The sequence below is a fragment of the Microchirus variegatus genome (genome assembly GCF_963457635.1).
Source record: "Microchirus variegatus genome assembly, chromosome: 1".
Lineage (NCBI taxonomy): Eukaryota > Metazoa > Chordata > Actinopteri > Pleuronectiformes > Soleidae > Microchirus > Microchirus variegatus.
In genome coordinates, this window is record NC_139802.1 from 7,348,479 (window position 1) to 7,364,249 (window position 15,771).

The following is a 15,771-nucleotide window of genomic DNA, read 5'->3' on the forward strand; positions in this document are numbered from 1 at the left end:
ATTGAACACCACCATATTATATTACTCCATAGTAGACGGTCTCTTTTCTCTGTGTTTGTGTGGCTTGTGCTACAACCACAATACACTCAATTGTAAAGCCTGTTCTTTTCACCTCTTCACTTTGTAGGAATTCACAGGGATTGACTCTGAAATAAGACATCTTTTCTAAACCTCAACCTTGTTTTTTTTGTGTTTAAATATTCTTTTTGTGACCTATTGAGATCCTAGTATATTGGACAGGCGGCAGCCCTTTGTTCCAGCTTGTAAGGGCTGATCATCTCTGTCACATTTAGTGTAGATGAAAGGGTGACTCACCTTTATAAAGTGTGATTTCAGCCATGGGCTTTGCTTCAGGAGCAACACATGTGACAGTGTACATTTTTCCAGCAATCCAAGGTGTCGCCGCCACGTCTCCTTCAAAGTACGGGGTGGATGGAGGAACTGTATGAGACAAACAGAAGCACCAGCTTCATATTTATTAGTAACCCTTGAAAACACACTCATTTTGGGTAATGAAAGCTGCTTTAAGGATTTAAGCTTAAGCAGTGATATGAGAATAAGCACTTGTAACATTTAGGAGCGACTGGAGTGTCACGCTGCCAGCTTCAGTGTGATTTACAACGGCGAGGTTTGATGTTCTGTTGAGTAAGAATACAAATTGTGGACAAGAAGAGAATAACAGGATGAAGCGCTGATGAAACCGGTCCAGGGCTAATCTATCATAGCAAACACCAAACAATTCTCAGATCACTGACTAAAATGTGCTTTCTGGACTGATCAAAGCAGTCTTCACTTCTCTACTGCTCCACTCTAAAAAAAACAAAAAAAAAACAACTTTTATCTGACCATAAATAGGAATTCGAGGGGAAAAACAAAAACATTGCTTTCCACATAAAATTGTTTGGCAAGAAATCTGTCACCAACTAGTCATCAATCTGCTGATCTGCGAGACCCCTCTTCATCGAAACCTCTCCTCATCTACTGTGCCGGCGTTTAGTCAGTGGGTGAGCCTCTAGAATTAGAAACTGCTTACTGTTAAGGCTGTTTTCCTTTCATCAGAGATCAAGTGTAAATGCTGCCTGAGTTCATAGACAGTACAGGGAGTTCGAAAATACAGAAAGTGTATGTGTGTGTGTATGTGTGTGCATGAGAGAGAGGAGGAAGAAAAAGACTATGGCAGAGAAATAAAGAAATAAAGGGATAAGGCAGGAATGAAGTTGAGGTGCTAAATCCTGACATTAATCCATTGCTAATATGTGGGTAAACAGCTGGACCACAAGCAGCCATACCAGCCAGTCATCAAGCTCCTTTTTTCTCTCACTTTCTGGCAAGTAAGATAAATTCTCAGCCACTAGGAGGAGCTGTTGCTGTGCACAGAGTCACTTGTTGGCTCGAGCCTGCTATTGAGACAGATGAGATGTGGCTGCAGCTTCAAACTGATTTAAAAGAAGCAATTGAATCTGTGTGGACTGTGATGGGTTACCCAGAGCACTGCAGAGGCGCGCATTGCAATAATGAGATGCATTTGTTTGTTCTCCAGCCCCCCACCCCCACCCCCCTTTCCCTGAGAAGATGACTGGGCCATGCATCTATTGACAGCCTCTGCACTCTCCATCTTCCCAGGCCTGCACGACTCACATAAGCACATCACTTGTTGTGCTGCAGAAGTGTCTAACAAATCCTAAAATAAGAATAATGATATGTTCGCAAATGAGGCGGGCAGGTATCTCATTTTTTTCCCTCGCTCGCTCATGCTGGCCCATTCCTCTTATCTCTCATTCACTCCATCATCTCTCTCAGGCAGCCTGTACCCACCCCCCTCTCTCCCCATGCTATCCTTCTTGACCACTGCAGTTAAACTGCAGAAGTGCGGGGGACGGTGTGTTCCAGCTTGGACTGGGAATTACAGCCCTCCATCCATCACATCCACTCAGGCATACCATGTGACCCAATCAGCCCAGTCAGGATGAACTAAGATGCACATTTGTGCAAATGTGACAACAGGAAAACACAAATTATGTTCAATTTACTAGACATGCACTCAGAGTAAAGTACAGGCAGCAAACATGCTGTTCCCCCTAAGTAAGTCTTTCTGCCTCTTTTTTTGTCTACCTGCCCCCTTGGCTTTATCATTTTTTTTTTTTGGCTTTATCATTTTGTGGCTTTCCTCCAAACTGTCTCCATTTTGCTTTTTTATTAAGGTGCATATACGAACTCAACAAAAGACAGGCAAAGACTTGCTCCTGCCATTCAGATGAGAAACAGTGAGCCGCAAAATTTGATTCATCAGACAAATACAGACGGACGGATGGATGGATAAAGCAGATAAGAAGCAGATTAGCAGACACACATCAATATGTGTAAGCAGCTTTTTCCACATATCTTTCTCACTCACTCACTCACTCCCTCACACAGAGATGCACACAACAACCTCTTTACTCCCTTGCACACAAACACCCAAAGATAAACTTGTGGCTACAGTGCATGCAGATTTGCACGCACAAAACACACTTACACAGGTGAGTGGATGAGCAGACAAGCTGCATTTATCTCACTTCACTCCAAAAACAGACGCCGGTGTGCGTCACGGGATACCAAGCTGATTCACAGCAAAGACAAACAAAGAAGATGGCCCAGTATTTTAGTATTTCAGTATTTTTAAAAAAGGAGCAAAATACAGAAATAAGAAAACAATGCAAACCATGAGGATCAGCCACAACTCATTTTTATGTTTAGCTCTCTAAGGCACAACCCCATTCAGATCTGCTATTAACATCCACCCTCTGAACACATCCAATGTGTCCTGAATGCATCTTCAGACCCAATCACAAAAATATCATTCAGTTGTTTGGGGACATACTATATGTGGTCACATTTCTGAGCATGCATGAACCATAGGCTGTATATAAAACATGGACATAACCCTCTAGTTTAGTGCCTGAAGCCAACCCAGAACCCAACCGGGGGCATCTCCACTGATTGAATGAAAGTCTATGGGGAAATAGACTTCTCACATTTACATCACTTTATTTAACATAGCATAATGTAAATTTTTTGTCCAATTTTGTGGAAAAGAGATGATAAAGCATGATAAATGTGTGGACACTTGACCGGAAGACTTCACAGCAGGAGTTCTTTGAAACCATATACATATACAGTCTAAGACATGGGCACAATCTATCCTCAGGATTCATGTATTACCGCATGCGCCCAGCTTACATTCTCTAATCCGCTGAAGTTTTTTTCCCCCGATTTTCAGCACTCAACACATGATTTTTCTTTTTTATAGTGGTTTGTATTTCATGCCACAGCAGTGTGAGTTGAGCTTTAATTCACACATCTCATTTTCATTATCTCTACCTCTCACACTTGAGCACACACACACACACACAGACACTGACATTCACACTCGAATATTTGCAACAATTTGTTCCATCAGACTTGTTAAAAACGTAATTTTGTCCATGTGAAGAGACCGACATTGGTGTGTATTAGCAGCACACCACACATAATCAGAGACATGATGCATTTTAATGCCAGGTGTAAACAGTCATAGTTGACATGTTTTTTTTTATCCAATATGTGCCTTAAAACACTCACATCCACCACATCCACACACGTTTGTGCTTTGGTCGGATACGGCAGTGACTTCCATTTATTTGGAAAGCCTAAACAAAGAGTTATCCCTAACCTTGGCCAATAACAGGAAAATGTCTAATCCTAACCTTAACCTAACCACAATTCAAAGCCCCAAACTTAACCAGTTCCTCGGAAATTATGTTTTGCTTCATTAATCGCAAGGTTTTGGTCTCCATGAGGACAACTTGGCCTGACATGACATGTTTGTTGAGTTTTTATAAAGAGGAAACGAATACAAGTACACACACATTGTAGGTCTCAGGTGTGTAAACTCTGGCAACCTCTGAATCAGTGCTCATTTTTTTCAGCTTTCCCTTCCTGCCTGTCTGTCCCCCCCCCCTCCTCCTCGATTCTCTTCTAAGGGAGAAGTGCAGCAAGTGTCTGGGCCAGATATAAGACCCATCCCCACCCACCATCCTACTGTCCAAATCCTGGGTGGGTGTCTTTTACTTTTTGTTTTGGGAGCAACAAAAGTTAAACTCCTATTCATCAGCCTCCATCTTCCAAATGACCAGTTACGCACACGCAAGGTCGGGACAGCGTTAGATCGACCCTAATGATTTAAAGTAGTTAAGAACTCCTCAGTGTCTCACTTTGCTCTGTAGCAAAACTTCCCCTGCCAGATGATTGTTAGGGCCCTGATCAGTCTAGCACAATAATATACACACTGTCACACCAGTGGGTATATCACATCGTCCTCTGAATGGGCAACTGTCACAACTTTTCTTGAACGAAGAAGAATAAAGTCACCATGTTCTATGTTGCTTGTGCCCCCGTTTATAAGTTGTTCCATTATTCATAACAGGGAATCAGAAAATGAAGGCTCATTATATACTCTTCAAGTGCTAAACTCATTAGCCACCGCAAAACCTCACCACAGCCTTGGTTCCTAAAACGTCCTCTAACCTCCAACCAACACTGATAATAAGCTTACACACACACACACACACACACACATTTTTTGAAGACCCAACTATAACAACTGAATGGGTAAACTTCTAAAATCAGAACACATCAAATGACTGTTTTGAATATTTGCAGTAGGCATCTGTACAGACACACCGCACAGCGAGGGAGAGAGAGATGTTCATTAACAGGATTAAATGCTATGGCTAATATTATAAACAGACATGGGATGTGTCAGGTATGTGACAGGCACAGTGCGGGGTAAGTTTTAGCGGAGGAGGGGGTTTCAGCAGGTTGTTATTGTCATGGATTACTCAGTGCCAGTTGATCTGCCTATTGCAGTAATCCCCTATCTAAGCCTTGCAGGAAAGCAAAAACACACAGGAGTTATGTTGCTCCAACGGGAATGTCTAGAAAACATCTCTCTGTTAGCTTATGCTTGAAGCTTATTGATATTTTTGCCTCAGTCCTTGCTTTTTACTGCCTGTGGTGACCCATCTTCAATTAGCCAATCATTATACCACTATGCCTGACCTGAGAATCCAATTATATGACCAGCAATGTCTGTTTTTTTCCCCCACATTTCTCCATTGTCTCCCACTGTATCTCCTCATAAAGAGTTTATAGTGTTTTGATTTGAAGCAGGACTTGATGAGATATGCCCATGGTTGACTGGCCAGGGGTGTGGGGCCTTGGGAGCTGTAGTTCAATGATTGAGAAGTCCACGGGGAACTCATCAGAGACAGTACTCTTCAAAAGGATGCACAGTTTCGTGTCCCAGATCAGCACTAACAGGAGATTGAATTCATCAACTCATTATCAAGCCTCAGATTAGTCACGTATTTTAAATCAGTTGAGTTGGTGGGATGGAACAAATGACCCTTTAGGACCAAGGCTGCAGAGTACTTTTTTAAAGTCAGTCACTACAAGCTTTGGCCTTTGCAGCAATACAGCTGCAACTGTCCATCTTAAACTGTCAACAGCTGGTAAGTTGTTCCCAGGACAGCGAGCAAAAACACCAGCTGTGATGAGGATTGTGATCGTAGCATGGCAGGAACAACAGGGCAACATTAGGTTTCGGTCATGGTAAATATTACTGGTATGATTCACACACACATTTTGGCCTTTTTTCAACAAATCCAAAGGCAATTGTGTTGTCTTTGTATAATGTGGGTGCAGATGCAATGGACATCAGCAAGGTAATAAATGTGGGAGTTGAGCCTGCTGTGGCTGCAGGTGTAGGCCTGCTGTCAGACATGGGACTGGTGCAGTCTAAGGAAACGTCTGCAGTCTATGCGGCTTCCTTAGCCCACACCACCCACCGTCCCTCCGACCAGCCCATTGATGTCAGAAAAACCTGCTTTCTTCCCAGAGGAGAGTGAGGCCACTAGAATCGCCAAGGCAACTCCCCAGGCAGAGAGGGGGGGGATTGTGCAATGGAGAAAACGGGGAGGGGGGATGTAAGTAAATGAACTGCGCCTGGAGAAGAAAGGTTCCTTTAGAGTCCTTTCCTTTGCCACATATGGGCTCGTTCCCACAAGCACAAGGGACAGGGAGTGAGAGATATACTGGTTGTTACATAGTGACAACAGGTGGTCTAATGACGATGCACAATTTGTAGAGGAGGAACTTTTCAGTCACTTCTGGTATAATTCATTCCTGTGCAAGGGAGAGACACGGATCGCCCTTAGGCTTGCCAGGGAATCTGGGCTACATTCATACTTCATATTGTGTGGCTGCAGTGAAAAGCCATGGACATACTGGAACATCATCACTGGAATAGTGCTTGTTAAAGAAATAAATACTCTCTTCATGGTTCATAAATGTGCCAAATATGATTTGAGCTTAAAGGAAAACTGCAACTGGAGTTCTATTGTACCAAGGAAACGCTAAATTAAGTCCCTGGATAAAACCTAACTCCCTTTTCCTGATTAAAGCCCTTTATCAATAGATACTACTGTAGAAATTATTACAAGTCAAGAAGATATGTTTGTAGATAGAAGAATGAGTCTTATGTGCAATATTGTGACAGCAAAATACACATTTATAATCCCTTAGGTGCCCTCAATTCAGACCCTCCGTGATCGTGCTCACTTAAGACGTTGAGCCAGGCTGTGCTGGAAACAATTGCCTGACTGCTCTCAGACTGGCCTGCTTGACATTCATAGGTGGTGTCGTCGTCCAGTTGGGCGTTTTCAATCTGAAGATGATACTGCCCTGGAAAAGAGATGGGGAAAAAAAAAAAAGTTTAGTTTTCTTGTTCATATTCCACTGATTATAACACTCCCTGTTGATAGCCACCTCCTGTAGGTCCTGTGTCGATGTCAGTGTCTTGAATCATCCTGACGGCAATTTTAAACTTTGGAAATGGGAAAATTAAACAATAAAAGCAATTTATACATTGACCCGCTGCCATCTCAATTCTGTGCAATAATAATCTTGACTACTGATGTTTGGTTTGGTTTAATTTGGTTGAAAATAAAACGACTTGCTTATTTCTCTGAGATGAAATCATCTCACTTGCTGAGAACCTGCTGCAGACATTTCTACTGACATGCAACGTGGTCTACTCATAACAGATACACTTTTTTTTTTTTTATTTCAGAACACATTTCCAATATTGGAAATGAAATCCCTGATTCATAACACTGACTGAATAAACTGTCTATTAATTGATGCCAGGCAGAGTCCTTCTCTCTGTATCTCTGCTCTGAGATTGGCCCTGCCAACAGGGCTTGATTTGTTTGATCCACCGCCATAACCTGTGGGGATTAGATGTTCAGTGCTGGTTTTCCAGCTCCTGATTCTCTGGCTCACAGCCTAACATGTGCAAAATAGTATCTTGGTCTGACAACTACCCAGTCCTAAAAATGCATATGTCAAGTAAGCTGGCAAGATAATTAACACCAACCAGAAGCAATTTTCATATCCAAGTTATCAGCGAGTGCACAGAGAGAGAAGGGGGGCGGGGGGGGAGATTCAAGTTATTAATCATATTCCTCTTTCCTGAAATCACAAATACAGTAGTGCAATCAAGCTGCTGGGAGGGTGGAGGTCTATTTATGGTGGGGGAGATGGCAGATGGCTGCAATGTAATTTGCTTACTTGTCTATTATCATATATTTATTTCAAAATTTGGGATGCCATATTTCTACATAGCCATTTTATTGGCAGCAGAGTATAATCTTCCCTCTGCATTTGTGTTTTGGTCTTAAAGCGGGAAAAAACATATTGTGTAGGTTGCTGCTGCTTCAGACAACCTTTTCAACTAACGGTCAACTATCATCAATATAGTGTCCATCAGAATTGAAAAATATGACATTGAAATATAATGTTTTATGTTTATTATTACAACAACTACACTGAGTTTTGACTCACTCAATGTGCAGCGCATTGGCAACACACCGTTTTCCAAACACACGAGAAAACAGTTTTATTCTGTCCCGCACTTAAAGGTGCATTATGTAATAAATCTAAAGCAACTGGCCATAAAATCCTCCTAATATGTCACAGAGACTCAGGAATAATGTTCATATAACAAACTGAACTCACCAACAACAACAGTATAGCCAAAATATTTGCATTAAAAAAAATCTTTTGCAGACTGCAAATCATGTTTATGTTTTGAAATCATGTTTTGGCATGTGGCGCCACCTACCGCCGTCTACCAATCATTGCAGTCAGTAGAGTCACAGCTGCCGAGCAACCACGGGTTGCCAGTTATGTCAGAAAACGAAACCTAAAAGACCTTGGTATTTTGAATTTGAATGTAGTAACCGTTTTTGGCCACATTCTTACATATGGCACCTTTAATCATTGAATACTTTTTTTCAAGCTTTATAAGATGCACCAAAATTAAAAATCATAATTTCCAGCTGTTAACACGTCAGATAAAGTAACATTTAGATCACATTCAGGTGTGTCTTCAGTTTAACCTTCAGTTTAATATTTAATATTGGTTTGTTAAAATAGTCTTCACAAATGTTAATTCATAATTTACACTTCTGAGGCTGAGTTACTGCCATGTATGACAAAAAAAACCTCAACCTTCCTGTCTTTTGTTCAGTGTGTAGGTCTTTACAAATACACGACATGCTACATCTTGGCTCTTGTACTTGCATCAGGGCTGCAGCAGAAGGACATTAAGGGTGTTAGATTTAGTCCAAGTATACGCTGAAATCAAAGCTGGCCTCTCCTGTGTGCATGCTTCAGTATGTGATTTTAGGCTTTTTAAGTATCATTAAATATCCCTGTTGGTGACAATCAGTGAAAACTGGTGGAGTAACGAGTGCAGTCGAGTGGCATTTTAAATGATTTTGCAGTGTTAAGTGATTGCAAACGTCAGTCTGCAGTTTGAGGTTTCTTTTTCTGGTAAAGTGTACATGTGCTGATGGATAATTAATGCATGGGTCTATATTTGATATTTGAGTGTTGGATTGTGAGTGTGTGTGTCTGTGTGCGTGTGTATTGTTTTCACAATATGGGGACAAAAAGCAAGTCCCCGACAATGTAAATTATTAAAGTTTAAGGTGAAGACGTGACATGTGTGGTTAGGATGACGTTAGGCTTAGGTTAACCCCTACTGGGCAAAGAACTACACCATATAGTACCTTTGTTAACTACTGCAGACATCCAAAACTGCGTAACTGTGCAAACCGTGAGATCTGAGAGAAACAGTTAGTTTCCTCTTAAAGGTGCCATATGTAAGAATGTGGCCAAAAACGGTTACTACATTCAAATTCAAAACACCGGGGTCCTTTAGGTTTCGTTTTCTGACGTAACTGGCAACCCGTGGTTGCACTGCAGCTGAGACTCTACTGACTGCAATGATTGGTAGACGGCGGTAGGTGGCGCCACATGCCAAAACATGATTTCAAAACATAAACATGATTTGCAGTCTGCAAAAGATTTTTTTTTATGCAAATATTTTGGTTGTACTGTTGTTGTTGGTGAGTTCAGTTTGTTATATGAACGTTTTTCCTGAGTCTCTGTGACATATTAGGAGGATTTTATGGTCATTTGCTTTAGATTTATTACATAATGCACCTTTAAGGGTTAAGGATATGTGATTTTGTTGATATTGACATTAAAAGTGGTAATTTCCTGATGGACAACTAATCAGCTGAAAGAAACAAAATATTTATGTCTGTGTGCATAAACGGGCATTGGGTATTTATGTATCTGTGTCTGTCACCACACAAACCACGCTGTATAACTGGGAGGTGCATCTTGTCTAGTTGCAGGCTGATCAGGAACAGATGCTCTTCTTTTACTCGAGGATTGCCTTCTAATTGGCTATTACTTTTTATAGACTGTAGTGCACATTCTGCAACACTCTTTATTTCCTGCCACATTTCACTGATTTGCTGACACTCTTGACACTGTTGCTTTACTTTCTCTTCTTTGTCTTAATGTGACAGTAGAAAGTGTGAGAGGCTGTTGACAGACACATCACCTCATTGACCCCAAATGCTCCCTATATAAATATATCCAGTGTGCCGTAAGATTCCCGTACACTTATCCCAGATGAAGTGTTGCTTGAAGACAACACTTTAAATCCATAGCAACAACATCATCTCATTTACTCCTGGAGTCGGCAACATCAATACTGTTGGATGCATCTTGAGCTGACAGCAGCACTATATACGATTAATTAGATTAAGATTAATCTAACAATGGCAGTAGTTTCGTATTGTTTTCTTTGGATTGGAAGACTTTAAATTGCCCTTTTCATATCTCATGTCATGTACTGATTTTTTTTTTCTTTTTCTTAATTCTTTATTAAACTGAATTACAAGCCTGGTTGTATTTTAGTGGCCATACATCAGAACAGAAAAGGCCATAGACCATATTCAGAGAGTATCCCATTTACCTCTCTTGGGGTTTCCAATCATGCTGTAGCGTGGAAAGCCTTGCAGGCTTCTGTGAGGTCCCAAGAGGAGGCCATCTTTGACCCACTGTACAGTCCCTGAGGCCCGCAGCACCTCACACCTCAATACAGCTGTGGCTCCCATGCGCACAGTGAGGTTCCTGGGCTCAGTCTTGAAGGCCTGCTGGGCCTGCGTGCCTGAAGACACAAAACAGCTGGAGTTGAGACACAGAGCAGGATAGGATTTAATGTAATGATGTGGACAAGTACAAGGGGTGAGTGTGTGCATGGAGTGTGTGGGGAGGAAATTTGAAGGAATAGAGGAAGCAAGACAAAAAAAAAAGAAAAAAGAGTAGAGGTAGCTTGACATAAACATGCACCACAGGGGTTCAGTCATGTGATCTTTTGTCTGAGAAGGCACCCCGTTGTGTCTGACCACATTATTCATCCTGGCATATGTTTTATTGATGGGAAACTGCGGTGATACGGCCCTGAAAATGAGTCAATAAGGTAATTACTGCAAATTAAATCCCCTCTTGGCCATGCAGATAGGGTATTGTGCAGAAGAAAAAAAACACGGGGCGTCAGAGACCTCGTTCACCTGTGGTTTTTCTTCAGCATCGATGTCCCACCAGCTAATTCCTCTAGGGAAGAGTAATGATTATCACTTTAATCCCCCTTGTTTGACATAGGTGTGGTTCAGCCATCCTTCAGCCAGACGACACTCTGCGGTGCAGTGTGCTTGAGTCAGGAAGGTAACCTGAGAGCAGCCCACCCACAAACCTGCACAATGGGGCTCAGATTGTGTGATCATTACACCGTGGACTTTGAATAAATTCAGTTGAAGGAGTCAAACACAACAGCATTTCCCCCCAATTAGTGCCTAATATCTAAATGTGAATCTCATTTAAACAATGCCCCGTGGAGAAGTCGGTCTGATTCTGCTTGGCTGTTTGAATCTTGACCTTCATTGAAGAACTGACCAGGTTGTTTGTGAAGTGCATACTCTGTTGCATCTGACAACATGAGTGAGAGGCAGCGCTCTCAGATCAAGGCTGAACCAGTCACCTCACGTCAAATATGAAGGGCAAGATTGGCCATTACAGAGGATGCATACAAACAACCAAACACAGGCGCACATTTGCATCCATTTTACATACATGAATATGTAGTGTTGTAGTGTAGCTATCTACAGTGGCTGCTGAAACGGTATTACACTGTATCGTTTTAGATACACAAACACTGAAATCGCAATTAAAATGCTGCGATAAGACGTTTTCACTCATCGTTGACAAATGACATAATCTGTCTTATAACAGGATTAATAGGTGCTGCACATGTCCCTTTACGGACATCAGTAAATTAATTATGAAATCAATCATTTATAATCAGTAAACTGTACGTTCATGGCTCTCAGGAGCTGTGAATCTACAGCTCCTGTAGTAGCTAATGGTGGCTAGTGTTGGTTAATGTCAGCAAACTGTAACGCAGAGGTGTCAAACTGGCAGACCACAGGCCACATGCAGGCCCCCAATTGATTACATGCTGCTCCCACTTAATATCATGTAGACCATGACCCCCTCTTCCTTTTAAACTGATGTATTGTATGCGGTGTTACATTCAACATGTATATAACGTATTATTTAATTGCAGTTGTCCACATCGTTATTGACTTGATTTTAGATTAATCATTATTATACTGAATAGTTGTTTTTTTTATTCCCCACTTTGCTCTAGACTGGCACCCTCTTGACTAGACTAGATGCTCATTGGCCATTTAAGTTCGACACCCCTGCTGTAGTGCTAACATGTCACATGCATTGTTTGATTCTATATTTTAATGGTGTAATGACAACAGGAAAACAAGTTGATACCTCACTAAGAGACATGCTTGTTATTTCCTGCTCATGGTCTCATTCTCTCACTCTTCTCAGTCAGTCTAATGATGCTATCTTCTCAAACCAATTGAGTCAGTTCAATTTAAAGGTGGATTCAATCCCATTAGCATTAGTGGCCATTGCCCTGCATTTTTTACACTGGTGACCAAAGAGTTCAACTAAAAGGATTTGGTTAATGCTGACTGGTGCAAATGGAAACCTGCAAAACAAAGTTGACAGCAGTGATACTTGAGCAAAACGGTAAAGCAGGCTATAGAAACCAAAATAATGTATGACATTAAAATATGCAAGGTTCCCCTTTTTAGATCATGATTAGTGTTTCACTTTGTGTCATTTGGCTTTCCTCTGTTGTTATCCTTGGTATTCTGAGTGAAATTGTGGTCACACTTGACATTAGGACATGCTTTAAAAAAGGTACAGTGTAAAAGAACAGTGCATCTATGTGCAGCCCATGTTCTATCACACCTCTCTCATACCCATTCACACACCGCAGGTACAGCTGTCAGGACCAACGTGGGGGTGAAGTGTCTTGCCCAAGGACAAGGAGTCAGGAAACAAAACCACAACATTCCAGTTGATAGACAACTCACTATCACTGAGCTAACATCGTCCCTCACCCTTCCATTCCAAGTGTGTTGGAGAACCTATGTAGCCTCCAGTTAGCATCAAAACTCCGACAGTGTTTAATTAGTCCATTGTGGTCTCTATTCTAACATGATGGTCCATGTGACAGCTGAATCCACAACCACACAGTTATATAAAGTCTGGTAATATTCAATTTATTTTTATAAACACACAGAATTATGTGTCAAGACTTTGCAGTCACACAAACAAACAAGTGCAACTAATATATATGTATCTCTTGACAATACACTGTACTCTATATGAAGCACACACATTTAGTTTGCTATGTCATTGTGAATTAATTTTGTTTGTTTGAGTTACCATGCCTGTCCTGTCCAGTCCAGTCCTCCTTCCTGGTTTGGACAAAAGTTGCATTTGAGGGTGGAGCCTGGCTAAATGCAGAGGTCCTGGGATTGGACCTAACCAATAGCTGACAAGGATAGGGGTGTATATATTGTGTTTTGTATTAAGTGCAGATATGTGTGTTTACTTCCCCCTCTTGTTTACAAATGGTCGGATCAGCCCCGCATTGAATTTACATTTTACGCACTGTACCTTGAATAACATCTATTGTCACCTGCAAAGCCAGATACATACAGTTTATTATTGTAGCTATTTATACGAAAAGGTGCTAAACTAACTAGGTTATTCCGTCTGCTTACATATTAACTGTAAAACCTGAGTTATTTTTTGTACTGTTTTTCTAATTGGAATATTTTAATCATTTCCTATATATTCAATGTTTTTTTGCGAAATCCTCTCAATTAAAATGAATAAAGAAACATATTCAAAAACACAGATTTTCAGCTTCTCACTAGTTCCACATATTTAACAATAGAAAACTTCCCATATAATACATTTTGAAACATTTAACTTTTTTCAAAGGCTATTTCTTCTATTCAAAAGAAGTGAAATGCAATTCAGACACTGTCATTTTCTACTGTTTGCTGGTCCATTGTAGTTAGGCCTACTTCAGTGTCGAAGCTTCATTCAAACGTCAAAACATTTACAAAAAAGTGGGACATCCGTCAATGCAGCTCTTTCACGACCTTCACAGTTTTTTCACAGTTACAGTTGAAATTGTTTGGATTTTCAGCCATTCATTTACATTGATTGACTTCGGTCTGCTTGTGTAACACAAGCTGTTAGGTGTTAATGTTTTCACAGACAAAAGACTGAGAGGGAGAGCGAGTAGCCATCGCTGCTAAGCTACAAGCTAGGCTAGGATAACTGTATGGGAATAGTCTTGCTAAATTACTGTCTATGTTATAGATAGAGTTAGCAAAATGATTAATTAAAGCTCACATAGAGTGGTCCTGTTGCACATATATGTCAGTTATGGAGGTCTACTTACATACATTGACTTGTTTTTATGGTCAAAAACCTCCTGGTTGCTGTAAACGAGCCGATAGAAATCCCTCTTTTCTAATGCTGTTCCTCAGCCGCGATATTTCAGACATAAATCTCACACCCAGAAGACAGACTGTGTTGTGATTGGCCAGCCAGCGTAGAAACCTTCCCAACTGTCTTGTGATTGGCCAATACCCGGAAGTGACATATTGAGCACACGCACTCTCAGAAGCGCAGCTCCCCCCTCTGGAACGGTGGATGCACTGCTACTCATTATCAAAACATTGTGTTAAACTACAGTGTTAAACAGTCCCTTTTATGACTTTGACCCAGAGTCAGACCCAGAGTCAGAAGACACCATCGCTCGTGAAACACCTCCACAACAGACGTTATTCTTCTTCTGCGGTTCAATGTACGCAACCGGAAGTGCCCGGACTAGTGCCCGGAGCAGAAGGATCTGCTGTTCCGGAGAACCTGTGTTTGCGTAACCGGACCGGGTTTTTTCAGAGATCACAGCGTTCTCAGCAATGGCTGAACTGTTTGTTTCTAAACTTCAGGGCTGCGTAAACAAGGTAATGACGCAGATACACACTAAAAAACAGCGTTAATTGGAACTTCCGGTCTAGGTCCGCTTTAAAGAAAATTAGTGTATTTCCTGCAAATTAATAACCACAGTAGTTAAAAGCAAAAGTCGAGTTGTGCTAGAAAACAGAAGGAGACACAGGGTAACACAAGTCACAGAAGCATGCATTACATTTACGTAAAGGGACACGTACAGCACCGATGCAGTGGCCATTATTTTGCTGGGATGAGTCTTAATACAAGGTGGTGTCATGTGCATTTGTGTTGTAATCTTGTCTTCCTTCGTCATTTAATTGTTTTTCTCTCGCTTACCCCAGAAGGAATAGAGGCAGTGCAGTGCTGAAAACGACACAATCCATGCTGAAAAGAAGTCCATTTCATCAGTGACACCTGACCTTCGCCAACGCTGGAACAATGAAGGAAGAAAAAGAGACATATAAACAAATTATACAAGCAAACATGAAGACCACATTCCCTACAAGATGAGTGTGTAGGTAGATGCTTTTTCAAGGGCATTTGGTAAGCTGTGTTTTCTATGAGGCTGTAAAGGGCCTCTACATTTCTGACATACTTTAGCTTGTGTTCACAGTTTAATTAACTGATTTTAAATCTGACTTCAAAATATGACAAGATTCCATGGATATTAACATTGCATTCTAGCAACTTTAAATCAATCAATCAAATCAGTGTAGGGATGAGAAATTGGTGACTAAGCTGCCATTACAACATGTGTGTATGCTTTTGTCAGGACCATGAATGTATGCTTCTGAACTAAAAGAGCAACTTGGCGTTAAGAATGTAGGTAGTGTCATGCATCTGCGCCCACTGCATCTAATAGTCTTCCTTATTTGACCGGGAACAGCCCTCTGTGGATTTTCAGTCAGTGTGTAATCACTTCAATTT

At 41.2% G+C, this 15,771-nt stretch overlaps 1 protein-coding gene across 1 annotated transcript in view; it reads right to left on the reverse strand.

Annotated features, from left to right (window-relative positions):
* nphs1 (NPHS1 adhesion molecule, nephrin) overlaps positions 1–15,244 on the reverse strand; it is a gene marked incomplete at both ends in the record, with an annotated part of 35,507 nt that extends 20,263 nt beyond the window's left edge. The window contains 4 exons of the mRNA XM_083897092.1: positions 316–441; positions 6,640–6,762; positions 10,418–10,612; positions 15,181–15,244. Of these exons, the coding sequence (XP_083753218.1) occupies positions 316–441; positions 6,640–6,762; positions 10,418–10,612; positions 15,181–15,244 (508 nt within the window). The remainder of the gene's footprint in view (positions 1–315; positions 442–6,639; positions 6,763–10,417; positions 10,613–15,180) is intronic.
* Between the last annotated feature and the right edge of the window lie 527 nt (positions 15,245–15,771).